The sequence below is a fragment of the Fistularia commersonii genome, chromosome 34 (genome assembly GCF_037954325.1).
Source record: "Fistularia commersonii isolate RoL2024-O1a breed Wild chromosome 34, RoL_Fcom_v1.0, whole genome shotgun sequence".
NCBI classification, from domain to species: Eukaryota; Metazoa; Chordata; class Actinopteri; order Syngnathiformes; family Fistulariidae; genus Fistularia; species Fistularia commersonii.
The window spans coordinates 229,300-250,000 of record NC_141317.1 but is presented as its reverse complement, the minus strand read 5'-3'; the positions used below and the strand labels follow the sequence as shown (position 1 = coordinate 250,000).

The 20,701-nt window shown below is 42.2% G+C and overlaps 1 protein-coding gene across 6 annotated transcripts in view; it reads right to left on the bottom strand.

The window, feature by feature from the left end:
- Positions 1-20,701, bottom strand: part of rtel1 (regulator of telomere elongation helicase 1) — a 59,096-nt gene that overhangs the window by 16,986 nt on the left and 21,409 nt on the right. For all 6 annotated transcript variants that reach the window (XM_086141347.1, XM_086141345.1, XM_086141346.1 and 3 more), the window contains 11 exons: positions 17,911-17,995; positions 17,385-17,450; positions 12,963-13,122; positions 11,619-11,657; positions 11,435-11,510; positions 6,450-6,547; positions 6,226-6,281; positions 2,871-2,942; positions 2,692-2,779; positions 2,270-2,402; positions 1,716-1,829 (listed from right to left, as the gene is read on the bottom strand). In XM_086141347.1, the coding sequence (XP_085997473.1) occupies positions 1,716-1,829; positions 2,270-2,402; positions 2,692-2,779; positions 2,871-2,942; positions 6,226-6,281; positions 6,450-6,547; positions 11,435-11,510; positions 11,619-11,657; positions 12,963-13,122; positions 17,385-17,450; positions 17,911-17,995 (987 nt within the window). The remainder of the gene's footprint in view (positions 1-1,715; positions 1,830-2,269; positions 2,403-2,691; positions 2,780-2,870; positions 2,943-6,225; positions 6,282-6,449; positions 6,548-11,434; positions 11,511-11,618; positions 11,658-12,962; positions 13,123-17,384; positions 17,451-17,910; positions 17,996-20,701) is intronic.

Sequence of the window (20,701 nt, the reverse complement as noted above, 5' to 3'; positions counted from 1 at the left end):
AAAACAACAAAAAAGTAATTGCAGTAATTGCAGATTAATAAATCTGTCTGTTTGTGCCCTCAGAGTACTTTCTTTTTTTGTTATCACCAGAGACACTGTTAGATGGGCCACAACCTATTGAGAGAGAATAAACATGATTCCACATCATCAAATGTATATTTGTCACTCACTCATAATATTTTTGTAACATAACTTCTCTTAACATTGAACTTGTCATTTCATTTCTGATAGATAAAATTGTTATTCCTTGTGTGATAATTTTTCATAAAGCTGTCATAAAGGTTGAAATTACATGCCAGCTAATCTCTTGATAATTTTCCAGGACATTTTTAGCAGCCAGTATGCTATCACAAGTCATTAGATCTTACAGTAATACATTATCCTCCCCTATACCATGCATTACATAAGTGGTCTTTTCTATAGCTGAAATGAATTAGTGATTTTTTTTTTTAATTTCGTGCCCTACTCTTCTTTACATTTGTATAGCACTATTAGGAAAATGATTATTAGTATTGTTATTATTACTACTTGAGTTGTACATTGCATTTTGTGTATTTACCTAGATTACTTCTGTGTTTATTAATACCCACAAGTCTGATTTAAAAGATGCACATTTCATATCTAGAACTTCAATAATATAGTAATAGCTATAAATTATATGACGTAATCTCTAACACTCTTGGAATTTATGACAATGTTCTACTTGTGGATCAATACCAGCAACTCTCTTCATCAAAGAGTTGATGATTTGGTCTCTCGGTGCATCTTTGGGAAAAATAAGTCCTTGCTGGCGTCTGAACAGTTGCTAAAATCAACAAAGGCAAATGAAAACTTTGGTTGGCTTGTAGTGTCACATGGGGCCTCTTATGATGCCAGTTAAAGTCAGTATGATCACATTTACACATTACCTTTAACTGCTGACTGCTTTCACTCACAAGGTAGTGGGAAGCAGAGGGAGGAAAATTTATTTTCTAGGACAACCTTCATTTTCCATATTTTCCATTTCTGGAAAATAGGTCAATCATTTTCTAGGGTTTCCAGTACCTGTAGGAATCCTTCTATTTTCCACAATGGTTGCTACCCAATGATAGATGAGCAGGCCCCAAGTATGTCCATCATCCAGCAATCACAGATGATCATAATACAGTAAATGAAGGTTTATACAGACTTGGCATTGTTTGATCAAAAATCTTCAATGTACAGTGGTATGAAAAGCTTTGGGCAGCCCTGATCATTTTCAAGATTTTCCTTTATAAGTCATTGGTTCAATGAAGTTTATAGGATTTACAGAAAGTGAGCAATAATTATTTGCACCTGCCTCCTTTTGTTTAAATAATTATTGCTCACTTTCTGTAAATCCTATGAACTTCATTTCACTTCTCAAATATCACTACGTTTGTCTGCTATATGTTATATTAAACTGAAATTGCTGAGACGAACAACCAATGACTTATAAAGGAAAATCTTGAAAATGATCAGGGCTGCCCAAAGCTTTTCATACCACTGTATTTTTATGACAAGAAAAATGCTGGTGACCATACAATGGTATGAAGTGACAAATGGAGGCGCTTCAAAAATATCATACCATAGCTCCGATCAGTTTTGTGAAACAAAAATTCTAATTTAAATGGGAAAAGAATGGATTAAGTTAAATAATAACAGAGCCTGTGTTTTAAGGCACGCAGTCGTGTATTCTGTTGAGAGTAACTTCTTACCTTCTATCAAATGCCGAGCTTAACTGCACCCCATCTGGACCTCGATCAATAACACTAATGAAGATCTGATCCCGCTCAATCACATGACTGTTCTCCAGACGAACATCGAAGTTTCTACACCAAAAACAAGCACAAAACAGGACAATAAAAAGATTGATTCTGTTTGCCCAAATAAGTCAAGGATGACTCATCTTTGACAAATAAAGCCCAAGAGAGGTCTGAAGGGTAAGATATGACCATACACTGAAGTGTTGACGTTGAGCCTGGTCAACCTGATTTCCAGTCTGCTCAAGCATTGCACTTACTAACAAATTAGTATCAAAACATTTTCATTAAAGATGTTTTGACTATTGAAAACAGGAAAATCACAACTGGATACAACACTGGATATCTCGGTCACTTTCAACTCAAGAGAATTGCAGGCATTAATAATGTGATACATTTCTATTATGAAAAAAACAGGCTTCTAGGTTTAGTATTATTTTTAGAATGTTTCTTAGACATTTAGAGAGTATGTATTCATCTCAACAGTGATATAATTTAATCACACTTACATCCTCATCTCAGAGGTGAAGGAGGACAGGGGAGATAGTGTCCCACTGGTTAGAATGATGCAGCGAACACCTTGATTCTTCAAATCCTGCATGCTGAAGCCAGGTGAGAAGCACCAATAGCTCAGGACGTTGCCTGAACAGTTGAAAGTATTTTAAATGAAAAACATTGAAAAAACTCTCAGAATATGTTTAGATAGGTGAACATTACACTGGAATCCAGTGAACTAATATTCCTAACTTATTTTCTGTCAAACAAAGATGATAAACAAGAGTTGAGAAGCTATTATGGAAATTCTCTCTGTGAAACAATACAGAAAAATAAGCTTGTCAAACAGAGAAGGGAATTTTTCTGTCTAATAATTTCAGGATGATCAATTAGTATTATACTACTGGAGTGGAACATGCATGAGAAGCATTATTACCATGGTTCTTAGATGTAGACATAGATGAGGCCCAAAGATCAGTATTTCGTTTCTTCTTGTGATGCCTGTCATCTCGATGGATATGCACCTGCAGCGAACAAATATGCATGATTACTGATATAAAATCTGTGGATATGATATTTCATAGTGATGATAGTGCGTTTAAAGTAAACACATGCCTTGAAGTGAGCTGTATTGAACTCCATCTGCTGCTGACAGTCCTTTTCTGTTGGTTCACCACTGAATACCAGCTTTGAAATGAAGTCACAAAAGCTATATAATCAAATATTTTCCACAATATAGGCAGAATTCACATTCTCTCTACATCAGGGGTGGGCAAACTACAGCCCGCAGGCCACATCCGGCCCCTTGGTCTTTTTAACCTGGCCCGCCAAAGATTGGTACAGAATTCATACTTGATGTGAATGATTGGATCAATGAATGGAGATTATTTCATTTTTGGAGCTACTTGAGAATTTTCCTGAGCTGAATGACACAGATTGGCTTTGTGATTTAGCCTTTACTGTGGCCATACCAACACACATGAATGAGCTGTACTTGAAGCTACAAGGGAAAAACCGGTTTGTGCATGAAATGCAAGCAAACGTCAGAGCCTTATAAGCCACACTGATTTTATTTACGAAGCAAATGTCAGACAATGTTCAGACAAATGTTGGACAAGTCTGATATGTACTTTTAACAAATGCGTTTTTTTTTTTTATATGTATTATATCTTGTGTTGGCCCCTCTGTCAAATTTTAAAAGTCAATGGGGCCCCTGAGCAAAAAAGTTTGCCCACCCCTGCTCTACATGCTGTTGTGGTTTATGTATCTGCTTGAGGGAAAAAAAGGGTGACTATAAAACAGAATTGAATCCACAGGATCTGTATAAATTCTGATAAACGCTATGGCTCAATCCTAGCTGCATATAAATCTTTTGCACTCCTACCTCTGGGCTCTGCTGACAACCACACCATCCTATTAGTTCCAGAATACACTACGATTATAAAGAAGGCTGACCCAGTTATTCGCAAGATCAAGGTGGACCAATGACAGCCTTTTAGATCTCCCAGTGTGCTCTGAGTCCACAGACTGGAATAGCCTTATATCTCCCTCTGATAACATCAATGAAAAAGTCGACACCATCTCCTAATGTTTCCTTCTGTGTTAACATCATTCCCGACAAAAGACTCAATCTTTCCAAATCATAAATCATGAACCCACTTACGGACTCAAGATAATCTTCAACAAAAAGAAAAGGATGCTTTTTACTTGTTGGGATGTGAAAGAGAAAAAAATCAACAAGGAAGTGAAACACAGCATTGAAGTAGCCAAGCAGTAATGTAATGACAAAGTGGTGGAAAAATTCACACAGGGACATCCGCTCTGCCTGGCATGGCCTTAAAAACATGGCTGCTGTGAAACCCACTGCCACCTGCCAAACATCATCCATGTAGAAAGCAGTAGCCAGGCATTACTTCCTAATGACCATAACTCCTTCTACACCAGATTCAAGAAGGAACACATTGCTCAGCTAGAAGTCATCAAGACTCAGCTCCTACTTGGTGACTCCCCTTCAACACTGAGGATGTGGTTAGAGCAGGGTATGCAAACTTTTTGGCTCAGGGGCTGCATTGACTTTTAAATTTTAACAGACAGGCCAGGTCACCATAAGATATGATACATATATTCAAAAAAATGCATTCGTTAACAGTACATCAGACTCGTCTGACATTTGTCTGAACGTTGTCTGACATTTACTCTGAAAATAAAACCAGCTTGATATTGAAGGCTCTGACGTTTGCTTGTATTTCATGCACAAACCGTAAATTCTTTTGTAGCTTCACATCCCAGCTCATTCTCGTGTGTCAGTGTGTCAGTGTGTCAGTATGTCCACAGTAAAGGCTAAATCACAAGAAAATTATATTCACAGGAAAAACAGTTTGAGCTCCTGCATTCAGTGATCCAATCATTCGCATCAAGTATGAATTCTGTACCAAACTTTGGCGGGCTGGATTAAAAAGACCAATGGGCTGGATGTGGTTGTGGGCCGTAGTTTGCCCACCCGTGGGTTAGAGCCCCGAGGAAGACTAGAGAAACCAGTTCACCGGGCCCCGGATAACATCACTGGCCGGGTCCTGAAACACTGTGCTGAGCAGCTCAGAGTTGTTTTTCAGATCTTTATCAAGACATCAATAGACAGTGGAGTAGTTCTCCAGCACTCCATAGTTAACAAGTACCTGGGCTCCATCATTGACAAGCAGCTAAAATTTTCCACAAACACTGAGAAAATCCTCAAAAAGTCAGCGAAGTACCTCCTAAGGAAGTACAATTCCTTTGGAGTAAGAAGAAGCATCCTCTGGACCTTTTACTTCTTCCTCATCGAGAACATCACCTTCTCCATAACCTGCTAATTTTCACTCAATCAGCCTCCAGAACAGAAACCAGCTGCAGAGCACTGAAAATCATTGGCACTCCTCTCAGGACTCTGTCAACTGTATACAATAGTATGACAGTTAGGCAAGCTAACCCCTTCAAGACCCCTAACACACTGTTTTCAGTGTTTCAGTGGCTGCCATCAGGTCACCAGCTTTGCTGCCCTGCCTGCACGGCTCACAGGAGAAGGGCCACCTTTGTACCCAGGAATGTCCAGCTTAACTCCATTCTTAATCTCTGACAACTCCCTCCTCTAACACACATACAATAATCAAATTTCCCAAAGGCCTTTCACTCACTTCGCACATGATGAACCATCAAATTGCACCTACAGTATGTGTTAACATTGTTTCAGTTGCACTATACCTTTGCACTTCATTACTAAAATTACTTTTTACTGCAATTACTTGTTTACATCTTTATTGTTCACTACCCTTTAATTTTTTTCCTTCCTTGTGTTAGTTAGTTGCTGTTTACTGTCCTGTCTTGTACTGCCTGCTCTACTTGCCTTGTAATTGCCTACAGGGGACAAGTTTTTTTGACTTTGAGTTGCTTTTTTCTGTATAAGCACGCTTAAAGAAGCACTAATCGTCTGCTGTTCACAAAGAAAGTTTTTATATTCGCTGAAATCCCAAATTGATACTCTCACATTTCTACTTGTTTCATGTTTAAAGAAGGACTGAACCAAATGTTTTACTTACAAAAGTTGTCAACTCAACAGAAACATTTAAAGTTTTTTGAAGATACTTTTATAATGTTTACTAGGACTTAAACAAGGTCTAAGAATGTTACAGTTTCTTAAAAGTTTAACCATCTTATGGTTTTATCAGTGCATCTCATATATTATCAGATAATCAGCAAGCCCAATATATCATCCTATCTGGCAATGTAAAAATTCATTCATTCACTATCTATACTACTTATCCTGCACTCGGGGTTGCTGAGCTGGGCAGGTTAAAGCCCTTGACAAGTTGCAAGTTGATGACAGCAAGTTGCAAGTTGATGACAACGACAACTATTCACTCGCTCATTCATATGTCTGAACAATATGAGGTTGACCTGCTATGACCTGAACTTGTGTCTTCACCATTTGGCATACCTGTATAATATCACAGAGCTTCTGCAGTCCACTTGTATTGAGAAAGATTCCAGGCTCTAATAAGAAAAAAGGGGTTTCAGTTGTAGATCCTGTAAGACACTACTGATGGAATCATGATACACACAAAAAAAGACAACAATTTCAGTCATACTTACGTAACTGATAGCAGATTTAATGCAAAGAAAAAATATGTAAAATAAAGAACAAAACAGAGTTACACTAACTTGAAGTTAAGTATCCAAGGATCTGCTCCAAAGCTTCATTCACAGCTGTCTTACTGCTGTATGTAAGGTGTGCTCTCTTTAACAGCTCATAAATGAAGCTTAGATAAAAGAAAAGAGAAGGTGATGTTTAAAGCGTTGAATCTTTGTTCACCTCGCTTCTGCCGTACAGCAAAATGAAGAGGTTAAAGAGTCACAACATGGATTATTAGCAACTTTCTGAACATAACATTTCTGAAATATATAAAATAATCCACCTTTACATCACATTGCATCTTTGTCTTCTAACAAATCTGTATGAAACCTGGGGTAGGATTGTTAAGTGTAGTAACGAAGATATCAAAAAGTGCATATTATATTGCATATTCTGCTTATTAAAACTTATCTTCTATCTATACATAAGAACTTGTGAAGCTGGCATTTTCTGTATCTGGTTAAATGCAGAGCGTTGTATCAGGACAAATATCCATCGTAAAACGCATGCCAAATTAATTCCATCCATCAATCCATCCATGTTCTGATGCAAAGTCGGGTTGTGGGGGCAGCAGCTGGAGCAGAGAGACCCAGACTTCCCTCTCCCAAGCCACATGGTCCAGCTCTTCTGGGGGGATCCCAAGGCTTTCCCAGGCCAGCATGGAGACATAGTCTCTCTCCAGCATGCCCTCCTCCAACATGAACATGCCTGGAATATCTCCCCCAGGAGGCATCCTGACCAGATACCCAAGCCACCTCATGTGACTCCTCTCTATGGGGAGGAGCAGCTGCTCAACTCTGAGCTCCTCCCAGAGTGCCAAACCTCTCACCCTATCTCTAAGGGAGATGCTGGACACCCAGCGGAAAGAACTCATTTTGGCCGCTTTTATCCGCGATCTTGTTCTTTGGGCCACTATCTACAGCTTGTGAATATAGGTGAGGGTAGGAATGTAGATCAACTGGTAAATTGAGAGCTTTGCCTTCTGGCTCAGCTCCTTCTTCACCATGACAGATCGGTAGAGTTCGCATCAATGTAGACGCTGGAACAACCTGACAGTCAATCTCCCGCTCAATCCTTCCCTCACTCTTGAACAAGATCTCTAGATACTTTAACTCTTCCAATTGAGGACTTTTTCCCTAACCCAGAGTGGGCACTCCATCCATTCCCGGTTGAACACCCTGGTCTTGGATTTGGAAGTGCTGATCATCTCGGCCACTTTTACAATTGGCTGCAAACCACTCCAGTGAGAGCTGGAGATCATGGACTGATGAAGCCAACAGAACCACATCCTCTGCAAAAAGCAGAGACTCAATCCTGTGGGCACCAAACCAGATCCCTGGCAGTGCCTAGGAATTCTTTCCTTCCAAGCTATGATTGGAAGCGGCGACAAAGGGCAGCCCCGCAGAGTCCAGCTCTCACAGGAAACAAGTCCAACTTACAACAGGCAATGCAGATCAAGCTCTGAAACCAGTCATACAGGGACCAAACAGCCAAAGTAACAGGGTTTGGTACAACGTATTCCCAGAGTACACTTCACAGGATTGGCCGCAGGACCCGGTCAAATGACTTCCCCATATCCACATCATCTGAACACATGTAGACTGGTTGGGCAAACTCCCACTCCCCCTTGAGGACCCTGCTGAGGGTCCACTGTTCCACAACCAGGACGAAAACCACACTGTTCCTCCTGTATCCGAGGTTCAACGACCTGGCGGATCCTCCTCTCCGGAATGGCTGAAAAGCCCTTAACAGGGAGGAGTATGATCCCCATGTAGTTCGAGCACACCCTCTGACCCCCCTTAAAAAGGCCAGTCCAGCACCACTGTCCCCAATATCCATGCAATACTGCAGAGTTGGGTCAGCCTGGACAGACCTACGACATACAGAGCCTTAAGGAACACAGGGCGGATCTCATCCATCCCCAGGGCCCTGCTACTGAAGAGCATTTTGACGGCTTCAGCAACTGCAGCCTCAGAAATAGGTGTGTCCGCTCCAGAGTGGGAATCGAAACTTCTTCTGACAGGAGACTGCCAGATGTTCCCTGCAGACCCTCACGTTAACTTTGGGTCTGCCAAGTCTGACCGGCATCCTACCCCACCATCGGAGCCAGCTCCCCACCAGGTGGTGGTCAGTTGACAGCTCTGCCCCTATCTTCATCCAAATGTCCAGGACCTGTGGCTGCAAGTCCAACGACAATACCACAAGATCGATCAAAGAACTGCGGTGTATTGGTGCCAAGGGCACACATAAACACCTTTCTGCCTGAACATGGTGTTTATTATGGACAATCGATGATGAGCACAGAAGTCCAATAACAAAACACCGCATAGGTTCAGATTTGGGGGGAAGTTTCTCCCAATCACGCCCTTCCATGTTGCACCGTTGTTGCCCACGTTAGCATTGAAGTCTCTCAGGAGAATAAGGGAGTCCCCAGTAGGAGTGGTCTCTAGCAGGCCCTCGAGGGACCCCAAGAAGAGTGCATAAACTGAACTGCTGTTGGGTGCATAGCTGCAAACAACAGTCAGAACCCGTCCCCCCACATGAATGTGGAGGGAGGCTATCCTCTTGTCCACTGGGTTGAACTCCGACGAAGAGGTGCTTAGGGGGGCTGAGTGCCCGGTGCCTCAAAACGGGGGCAACTCCAGATGAAGGGGGAAAAAAAAAAGCCCTCTCAGGAGGCCTGGTTTCAGACCCCATGCTGTGTGTCAAGGTAACTAGTAAAGGGTCACAGGTCGGTGACTCCCTGAGCCTGCCTCAGGGGGGCATAGGCCAGAGTCTCACTGAGCCGGTAGCAAGTCCAGATAAATGCAGAGGGTTGCATCAGCAAGGGCATCTGGCATATATCTTGTGCCAAAACCAAATATGCAAATCAGACCTAAGAATCGTGTACCGGATTGGTTGAGGCTCGGGTTAACAACGACCGCCATAGTTGCTGATAACCTACAGGGTGCCACTGGAAATTGGGCCACTGTGGGTCAAACAAGGAGAGGAGGAAGGCATGCTCGGAAGCAGAGAGAGAGGAGGAAAGGCAAGAGTCTGAGACTTAGAATAGGTTTTTGAATACTGGGACAATGATAGGACAAGGCATCAGGAGACCAGGTGGAAATTTAGTTAGGCTAGAAGCTTGGAGCATGTTTTAGGTTGTACTATCATGGTACTGATAGGAAGAGAAAGGAGCAGGAGTTATCTTGAAGGAGGAGTTTGTTGGGAATGTTAAAGAGTTTCCTCAAACTCAACAGCAATAAAAGAGAATATTTGGCCCAAAATCCATGCTCAATTCCTGTCACAACTTTACACTCACCATTGATGGTCACTCTGTCATCCCCTCCCCCCTGGTACAAAACCTAGGAATATACATGGACCCTGCACTCTCTTTCAGGCCACACATAAACCACATCACCAAAACATCTTTTTTCCACCTTCGAAACATAGCATGTCTCTGACCCACTCTTTCACCCTTGCTGCTGAAACACTAATCCATGCATTCATCACCTCCAGACTCGACTACTGCAATAGTATCTTATATGGCCTCCCCTCTAATGCTCTTCAAAAACTGCAATATGTCCAAAACTCTGATGCCCGATGACTTACCCGGTCCCCTTCCAGAGAACACATCACCCTCATCCTCCGTCAACTTCACTGGCTGCCCATCAAACAACGCATTCACTTCAAGATCCTCCTCACCATCTACAAAGCCCTCAACAACCTCGCCCCCCCATATCTCACCGATCTCCTACATCGCCACTCTCCAGCTCGTCGTCTTCGCTCCTCGGATACAAAGCTCCTCACTCCAATCTTCAAGTCCAAGTACCGCACCCTAAGGGACAGAGCCTTCGCGGCCCCCACCCTCTGGAACTCCCTCCCCCCAGCCATCCGAGAGGCCAATTCACTGTCATCCTTTAAACAAATCCTCAAGACCCACCTCTTCCAAACCACTTACAACACCTACAGCCTTTTCCAATAATTGTGTGTATGTCCTGTGTCTTCTGACTTTCACTTGTAAAGTGTCTTAAAGTACCATGAAAAGCGCTATACAAATCTTATGTGTTATTATTATTATTATTATTATTATTATTATTGTTATTAAGAGTAGTCTGAAACTGGAAATTGAAGGTGTAATGCTCAATGGCTATGCCCCACAAGTCAGATGTGAGTTAGTGGAGATAGACAAGTGCCGAAATTAATTCGATGAACTGATGCAGAATATCCCCAGAGATCAGGGTGGTTATTGATGCAGACTTCAAATGACATGTTGGTGCAGGCAACACTGGTGAAGAAGTGAGAGGCAGGTTTGGTATCCAGGATAGGAATGCAAAGGGACAGATGGTGGTAGACTTTACAAAAAGGAAATGGCTGTTGTGAACACTTTTTTCCAGAAAAGAAAGGAACATAGGGTAACATACAGTAAGAGCGAAGGTAGGAGCACGCAAGTAGACTATTTCTTGTAAAGACAAAGTAATCTGAAAGAGATCAGTGACTGCAAAGTAGTGGAAGGTGAGAGTGCAGCCAGACAACAGAGGATGGTGGTTTGTAAGATGACTCTTGTGACAAGGTAGATCAAGAGGACAAACTGGTGGTAGCTGAAAAGGGAGGAGTGTTGTATGGTTTTCAGGGAGGAGTTGAGGAAGGCTCTGGGTGGTTAGGGAGAGCTTCCAGATGACTGGACAACTAGTGACAGGTAGGAGAGTACTTGGTGTCTCATCTGGAAAGAAAGTAGGTAAGGAGACCTGATGGCTGAATGAGGACATGCAGGACAATATACAGAGAAAGCAGTTAGCGAAGAAGAAGTGGGACACTGAGGGTACTGAAGAGAACACACAGAAGTACAGGGAGATACACCCTAAGGTAATGATCTAGGTAGCAAAGGCAAAACAAAGGGTGTACGATGACTTGTATGCTTGGTAGGGAGAGAATGAGTTATAGAGGTTGCTAAAACAGAGTGATCGTATATTAAAACAAAACGAAAAAAATGCTTTATAATCTGTTCAATATTCAAACAAACATTTTCACTTACATTCCAGGCTTTGTTATGCCCTTGTCACCTGAAATGTCATATGAATCAATAGCCTCTTCCAGATCCAGAAAGATCTCTGTAAAGGTAAACAGGTTGGGTAAGTTTTCAGATGCCAACAGATTTATAATCCTCAATGCAAATTCTAGGCTTAAGTCTTTGTGTTTATTAAGTAAATAATACTCACGTTTTATCTTAGCAAGGGTGTGTATATCTGTCTTCAAACCTGAAATAGAAAAATATTTCAACTGTAATTGAAGCATATGAAACACCAAAACATATGTTCTTATAACATTTAACTATTTTTACAGCTATAAATTATTAACATGCCACTTATTCCTTCTCTTAATGTGGAACACATTGTGTACATATAGAACAATACTGTGTTATTCCTTGAAAATCTTGACAATAATATCAACTGAAAATTCCAAGGCAATCATCTATCCATTTTTCTAATGCAGCTTCAAGGGAGCACAAGCCAGTATTCTCCTTGGGTCAGTCCCAAGACAGGATGAATGCAGAGGATTGCGTCAGGAAAGACATCTGGCATAAAACTTGAAGGAATCAAACAAAATATATCTTTCTCACCAGAGAAAGGCCCAGGTTAACATCGGCCATTTGTGGCCTACAGCCACCAGTAGAAATTAGGCTACTGTGCATCGACGAGGAAAAGGAAGTCATGTCCATAAGCATAGAGAGAAGAGGAAATGCAAGAGTTTGGGAGTGAGAGAAGGGACTTTGGAATTTGAGTTCAAGAGAAGATATTCTAGAAGAAGAAAAAGACAGGAAGCAGAGCTGAGGTCGCAGAGATGTAGATGTTGAGGTTCTTTTTGAGAGTGACGAAAACAAACAGGATGAGGAATAAGTCCATCAGAGACAGTCAGACTGTTGGCGAGAAAAAGTCAGAGGCCACACTTATGATATTTTGACATATACAGAGGTGATAGAGTATATTTGTAGAAAGATGCTGAGGTTGGAATTACCAGGGAAGGGTCTAGAGGAATACTGACTTATGGATGTAGTGAAAGAGGACTTAAAGTTGGTATGAGCGAAGAGGATCCAGAGCATTAAGTTAGATAGGGGAAGCTGATGAGCTGTGGCAACCCCTGAAGAAGACCAATTTCCTAATCCTAAATCCTAAATATGCTGTTAAATTGAGAGGGAGTTCATACAATTAATATGTCATATTAATATGTAATAAGAGATGGGATTTATTAGAACAGAAGCCCAAGTTAGTAGTTATTACTATTCAGTCTTTATATCTACTGCTATTTCCAAGTCTCCAATCACCCTAATCCTACATTTTTTTTTGAATCAGTCAGAGAAAGTACTTATAGCTAAAAATACACTGTTTTGTATCAGTTTTTTATTATCGTTTTTGTGCTAATGAAAGTATTATATTCTATATTCTCCTGTGAAAAAACAGTATTTATAATAGGCAACATTTCACAGCACAGCCCTGAAAAATTGAGCAAACAAACAAAAAATTGATTACAATGAAATGAATACAAATGAAAAGAAACAATCTGACCATTACTGAGGCACTCCACCCCAATGTCTGTGACTTTGAGTGAGTCTCCAGCAGAAGCATCTTTTGCCTGCTCCATTAATAAGCTGTCCACAGCAGTGATGGCTGATGCTACATCATAGGGAGTCAGGTCAAAAGATGTTGACTCCTCACATGTCTTCTCCTGCATGTAAAATAGAGACAATAGAAAAGGTGCTATAATCTCATGCCATCCCTGAGAAATTTAGTTTAGCTTAAGATTCTGGAACACTCAGATTTGCTTCCATAGATTCATGTGTCTCAGTGATCCTGAAAGCAGCAGTAATAGCATATTACCATAAAATTTTTCACTTATTTATTCATCGATGATCTATACCAATTATTCTGCACTCGGGGCTTTTTGTGGCATTAAGATTTAGTTGTTGATGTTGTTGCTTTCCACTGAATGTCTTAGGGGCCTGAGTATGCATAGGTCTGTTATGTTCTAAGTGATGTGTTCGTGTATATTTGTGTCTGTGGGTGTGTGTGTCTGTGTGTAAAAGAGGTGGGCTGGCTGAGTGATCAGCAGGGTGTGCTGAAACGTGTAGTGCAGTCTGTAAGTGAGCCATTGCATGTTGCGATGCCTCCAATCTCCTTCCTTAAGCCTCTGCCACTGACTGCCCCAATGGGGTCCAGGAAGCAGTCAGTAAGTCTTCTGTGGTCAGTACATAGCCTTCACCTCATCAAGACTCACCATGCCTCATTGTGGAGGCATAACCAAAGGAAGCCAACAGAAACTGGCCAGGCTGAATTTGTGGGAGATCTCAGAGCTGCAGTGGTCCCCAGAGGTGTCTGTGCCAACCACTTCCCCACTACCACATGGGTAAACCCGGGAAGGTATGATGGCTAGGGGAGTAAATGCTGAACACAAATCTGCAGACAGGGACAGGCAATAGCCCAGCAGACCAGACTACCGGCAGTCCTCTGCAGCTCAACCAGAGTGAAGGTCATCGTGAGTTTCTTACGACACTGGAAGCTACTCTACTTCCCCTTGTGAATGCTCCTTGATCCATCCACCCCCCTCCCCTACATCCCAAAAAAGCCCTGTGGAGATGTGGAATGGCGGCAAGCACAGACCAAGGATGTGGCTGGGAGTGACTAGCCAAACCATGCACACAGGCAGCAGTGGAGTGATGGTCGCTGTTTTGCTGGATGGGGCAGCGCATCGCCTCAGCAGCTTTCACTGCATCTGAGCAGCTCCACACTACTTACCCCTGATGGGGAAGGACCTGATCCAGAATATGTCTGCTCCCCCAAACTCTGGATGGCTAGCCGCAGCCATTGGAACATCCCTTACTGTGGCCAAAAAACAAAAAAGAATATACATTTGCACATCGACACGTGGAATGTCCGCACCCTTCTTGACATGCCGGAACCGACCAACAGGCCGCACCAAAGAACAACTCTTGTAGCCCTTGAGCTTGGGCGAAAAAACATCAGCATTGCAGCACTCAGTGAGACCAGGATACACGATTAGGATTGCCTGACAGAGGCGGGTGCTGACAACACCTTCTTTTGGAAAGGGGTTCCAGAAGGTGTGCGTCACATCCATGGGGACGCACCATCCATGCTGTGAAGACCAAACTGCTATAGCAAATCTCAGAGTCCTTTATAGGCATCGGCGAGGAGTTCATGACATGATGCATTCCTCTTGCCAAGAAACACTTTGCCACCATCATCAGTGCCTATGCACCAACCCTGGACACAGAGATAAGCGTAAAAGAAGACTGCTACAGACATCTTTTCATCCAGAAAATCCCAACCACAGACAAACTCCTACTTATGGGCAACTTCAATGCTAGAGTGGGTACCGAACATCTTATCTGAAATAAGGGCATTGGACAGCATGGGGTATGAAAAATGAACAGCAATGGGTGCCAGCTACAATCCCTCTGTGTAAAACACCAGCTGCTTGTCACAAACATCACATGAAAAACTGCATCAAAACCACGTGGCAACATCCCAGATCCAAACACTAGCGTCTTCTTGACTATATCATTGTTCGCCAAAGGGATAGACCAGACATGACGATTACCATGTGTGGGGTGTGCTGGACCGATCACTGCATGGTCAGATCCAAACTGCATCTAGTCATTCCACCCTGTCACCCTAAGACAGCCCCAAACAGAAGACTGAACATTGCAGCTCTTACCAGCCCAGACACCATTGACAACCTGTCACCACCTTGCATGCAACCTTTTCCATATCCAAGAGGATGCTAATGTCAATGACTGTCCAGCTCTATCTGCAGCCATCCACTCTGCAGCCTCAAAGGCCCAGGACTTTTTTAATTACAACTCTTATCCATGTGGTTCTACAAGATAAGCAGCAGGTGCACAAAGCTCTGCTTTCAATCCCGCAATCCCCAGCTTAAAATTTAACTTCAGTAAGACAAGAGCCAAAACACAGCTGGCTTAAAGGGCCATGGAAGACCCCTGGTGGCTGCAGAAAGCAAAAGAATGTCAACACCTTTCTGATTGCAATGACACACGGGGCTTCTATGATGCCATTAAAGCCTGATATGGTCCAAGGAAACTGATCTTCAACCCTGTACGATCTGCTGCTGAAGACAGCAAACTCAAGGACCACCAAGAGACTCTTGAGCACTGGACCAATCACTATGAAGTCTCCTCAATCACACGAACCCCATTGACTCGAACATTCTTGACAAGCTGCCAGTTGTGCCTCAGACGCGACATCTAGACACCCTGCCACACTTCTCAGAAACACGCAAGGCTATCAGGAGCTTAAAAAAAACAATTAAGTCCAGGACCTGGTGGTATCCCAGCAGAGGTACTAAAACATCTTCTCACATGCTTTGTACACCTCCTGATCACCCAAATTTGGCACTCTGAGAAAGTACCCCAGGACCGGAGGGATGCCAACATCATTGTCCTCCACAAGAAGAAAGGGGGCAGAGCAGACTGTGGCAACAGTTGGGGAATCTCACTCCTCTCCACAGCAGGAAAAGTGCTTGCAAAGATTATGCTTCCCTGGTTGGTGGAGTACATTTCAGAATGTACACTCCTTGAAATGCAGTGTGATTTCTGGAAGTCCAGATCCACAGCTAATATGGTTTTTGCACTACGGCAGCTACCTGAAAAGAGCAGAGAACAGTACAGAGCCCTCTACATTGCCCTCATTGACCTCAGCAAACCCTCTGACACCATAAACCGTGACATACTCTGAAAAAAACTCTGCAAACTTGGTGTGCCAACCAGGTTCTTCTCCATCCTGCAACAACTACACAATGGAATGCAAGCCAGAGTTGTCAAAGGAAGGCTCCAAGTCAGAGCCCTTCAAAGTCAATGTTGGGGTGAAGCAAAGCAGTGTCCTGGCACCAGTGCTTTTTGACCTCCTCCTCTCAGCGATCACCCGACTGTTCCACTGCGCTCTACAGCACAAAAATGGTGTAGACTTGATATACTGCCTCGATGGTAGCCTCTTTGACATCCACCAGCTCCGGCTCACACAAGGACATCAACCTGCCAGATCCATGAGCTCCAGCATGCAGATGACTGTGCTGTCCTGGCAACACAGCTCAGACATTACACAGCATGCTCTGGACATCATCTAAGCACTAAACAAATCTTTCAATCTCCAAGTCAACACCAAGAAAACTGAGGTCATGGCTCAACTCTGCACCAAATCCCCCTCGCCTGTGCGCTTGGAAGCAGCTCTGGCCAACAGGGATCAACAATGGGCTGGCCACACTATTCGCATGCCTGGTTATTGCCTCCCGCGCAAAGTCCTCTATGGACAACTACACAACTCTAAGCGGGCTGCTGGTGGTCAGAAAAGGCGCCACAAGGACTTTATAAAAGAACCCCTGAAGCGCTGTAACATCAATCCTGCCCACCTCGAGGCGCTAGCACAACACAGACCAGCTTGGCAAGCTACCTGCATCAAAGCAACTGAACAAATGGACAATATCTTCATTCAAAGGAGGACCACAAGACACAAGACAATGACACCAGCAGGCAGACCCAACATCAGGACATGTGTCTGTGGACGAGTGCAAATCTAAAATCAGCCTCCACAGCCACATGAAATGACATCCACGTCAACAACATGGACCCCTCCCTCACCCCCATTAGAGCAAGCGTAACCATTGGGCACGTTGGACGGCTAAGACAGAAACAAATAGTATAAAAGAGAGAGGGGGGTTCAAGACAAAAGGATAATAAGAAGAAACTGAATGACATTCAGTATGATCAGGCTTCTGGCACTGACACCTGTGGGGAATCCTTAGCAGCTGTACCTGAGTATTGGCCCTTTTTTTTCCATTAATTCTTGTGATTGTTCATCATTACGCATGCAAGCAACACACGCACAGGCAACTTCGGAACATTAAGCTTGCAGACACAAAGGAAAAAAGCAGTAGTATTGAATGGCAAAAGTTCATACCACATTATGGGCCTCATCAAAGATGACCACAGCTCCATTCAGATCAATATTATGTGCTCTGCGACTCTGTTGAAAAGAAAAGTGGATTACCAGTACTTAATTACTGGAGTGAAATGGTAAGTGGATAGGGCCTAGTTTGCACCTGTCTCAGCAAATCAGGGCATATGCTTCTTTTGTGTCACAAACTATAGATTTAACTAAAACTTTATGAGCACACAGTGCTTGTTTCATACCAAAAATTGAAACTGAATCGGACATTTTGTTCATAGTTACTTACTCCTGAGCAATGCAATCCCCCTGATTGAGTGTCCTATTTTGTTTTGGATCTATTTGATATTTATGATCATATTTTGACTGTTACACAAAACACACAATAAAGAACATTCTGCATGTGCTTCATTTCAACTGCTAAAACAAATCCATTATCAGGCAAACACTGCTCCAACAAAGAGATAACAGAAAAATGTCCCATTCACTTTTTTTTTAATGTCTGATACCACAACATGGTAATAAACATCCAGCTTACCTTTGGATCCAGTAAGTAGTTATATGGCATGAAAATCAAATCTGCTTGATGTTTCAAGGAACGGGATAGATAATAAGGGCAGACCCTGCAGGAAAAAAAACAATCAGAAGTATGACAAATGTTATATGAGGACCTTCGGGAATAAAGACCTAAATTGCAATATAATACATTATTTTATATTGCTTTGTTTTAAAGTTTAAAACAAAGCAATACAATACACTGTGCTTTATTTTACATTGCTTTGTTTTAAAGTTTAAAACAAAGCAATACAATACACTTGTATTATATTATAATTTAGGTCTTTATTTCCGAAGGTCCTCAGAGAACCCCATCTGGGAGGACTAATAAGCATAATACGCTTTACTGTTTGTCTCATACTCAAATGTGTTTTTTAAAAAAAAAAAAACACGAAGAAATCTTCATATTTTTAAAAATCACAACTTATAAAACACATTTTAACCCAGGGTCGGGTTGATGACCGGGGTTGCTCGTGTTACCTCTGTGCTCGTGCTTGTGCATATTGGTGATAACTACAGACAGTGGACTGCCAGAAACATGGCACCAGGGCAGGGTGGGGTAGCATCCCGAACTATATCTTCAGAGTGGAAGAAACCCATAACAAACTACGGATCAACTAACAAGAAAAATACCCCCAGGGATTCCCAAGAGGGTGGGAATAGAATCCCATTGAACAAAGGACAATGACAAATATCAATGGGAAGAAAATGTAGCGAGATATGCAAGAACCAGCATGTCCTATAGATCCACCAGGCCAAGATGAACTGTATACAGTTAGCGATAAGGTCAGCATGCAGGAAATACACCTGGTGAGATGCAGGAGGAGGCCTGCAGTCACCCCCCAGTGATGAAGCAACTTCTGGACACAGGACATCTGAAAATTGTTGGGAGAAGTGTTGTCTCTAGTTCATTGCTTCCCAAATAGTTGGGCGCGTATTTTTACTTACTTGAATAAAGTGTAACTGCACATCCAGAGTAGGTGGCAGTGGTGCCCTCATTGTCAGAGCATGCAAAGGGTATTAGCTCTATAGCAGGGGTCAGGAACCTTGTTGACCGGGAGAGCCATAACAGCCAAATAATTCCAGATTTATTTAATTGAGAGGCATATAGTATTTTTAACGTATAATAAATTAAATATGTCTTACTTTTAATGCGACCTCTGGTGATGCATGACTTTGTTCGAAGTGCCCCTTTATATTTGACTGTTTCATCAATTCAATTTTATCATTGCATATTAGACATGCCGCAAATCCTGCTCGCTCCAAAACTGTTTTTTTTTTTTCAACTAAAAATTGTCTGGGAGCCATATGCCGTCACTGGAAGAGCCATATATGGCTCGCAAGCCATAGGTTCCCGACCGCTGCTCAATGGTGTAGGGGTTTTTTGCACCGAGCATGTGCATACACAGCACAGAGTAACGATATGAAGTGCAACCATGGAAACCAAAATATTTAACAGGGATTATAAGAAAGGCGGTGAGTAACAAAGAAAAAGAAACAACATAATTTACCCGAAAGCTAAGATGAGGCAATATGACGAAGTGTATGTAACGCTTTGCTTCACTGTGACTACAGTGGGAGATAAGGAGAGGCCAGTGTGTTTACTTTGAGCTGAGAGTTGCAGTGTCATGCTTCAAAAAGCTGTACACTGCAAAACATGCTCATTGTAGCGATTAATCCTGACTTCCTCATGTTGATTTAAAAAAACAAAACAAAAAAAAAGCACAAATTGTTTTACTCATCTTTGTTTTGTAGGTTAAAGTGTTTTATATATTGTGCTTCTGAGTAAATGTTGTTGATCAATTTGAATTTATTATTATTTAATTATTCTGTTCAATTTTATGTTTCAGTATCAAAATGGTTCAGTCAGTCAAAAAAAGTTTATAGATTAAAAAAGGATTGAATCTTTTTAAATTTCAGGCAAATTGATGCATTTTAAGGCTTTTCTGTTACAGACTAAAAAACATTGTTAATAAAGTCATTCTTTCTTTCTTTTTTCTTTTCTTAAATGTTAATAAGGATAGAATATTAAGCATAGTTGTACATATAACAGTTTTATAGACAAAACGCTGCTTTCCAGGCCGTGGAGAGTGGAGAGGAGCATGCAAAATGTTTTCTTCTTCCTAGGGGGATATATCAGAAAATAATTGTGTAGTACCGCTCTAATTTGATGAACATGCTAGTTGGTGGTGGCTAATATGTAATATAATATAATATTGACGTTTAGTCAGGAAGATGGTGGGGATCGTAGGTCATGTCGGGGTTTTTGACAAAGTAACGGAGAAGTGGTCAACATATGTGGAGAGATTTGAAAACTTTGTGCTGTGAAATGGCATAGAGGATGACACGAATACTTCCGAGTGTGATTTGGGCAATAATGCATAGATTGCTGTGCAGCTTGATTACACGCAGAAACCAGGGGGGAAAACTTATGATCAGGTTGTGGAACATACCCCTTTCTCCCCCAAACCTACCGTGATTATTGAAAGATATTGCTTCCATGAAAGTCATCAAGCAAAGGGCGAGCCAATTGCACAATTCATTACGGATTTAAAGAAATTGTCTGAACCTTGTGAATTTGGGGCGCACCTGCAAGATGCACTTAGGGACAGGTTGGTCTGCAGCCTCAGTAGCAAGGCCATACAGAGGAGGATATTATCAGAAGCCGACCTCGCTTATCAGAAAGCAGTGGAAATCGCCATATCTATGGAGACAGTGGCAAGGAAGTCTCAGTAGCTTTGCAGCTCCCTGACAGTAAATGCAGTTTCTTTCCC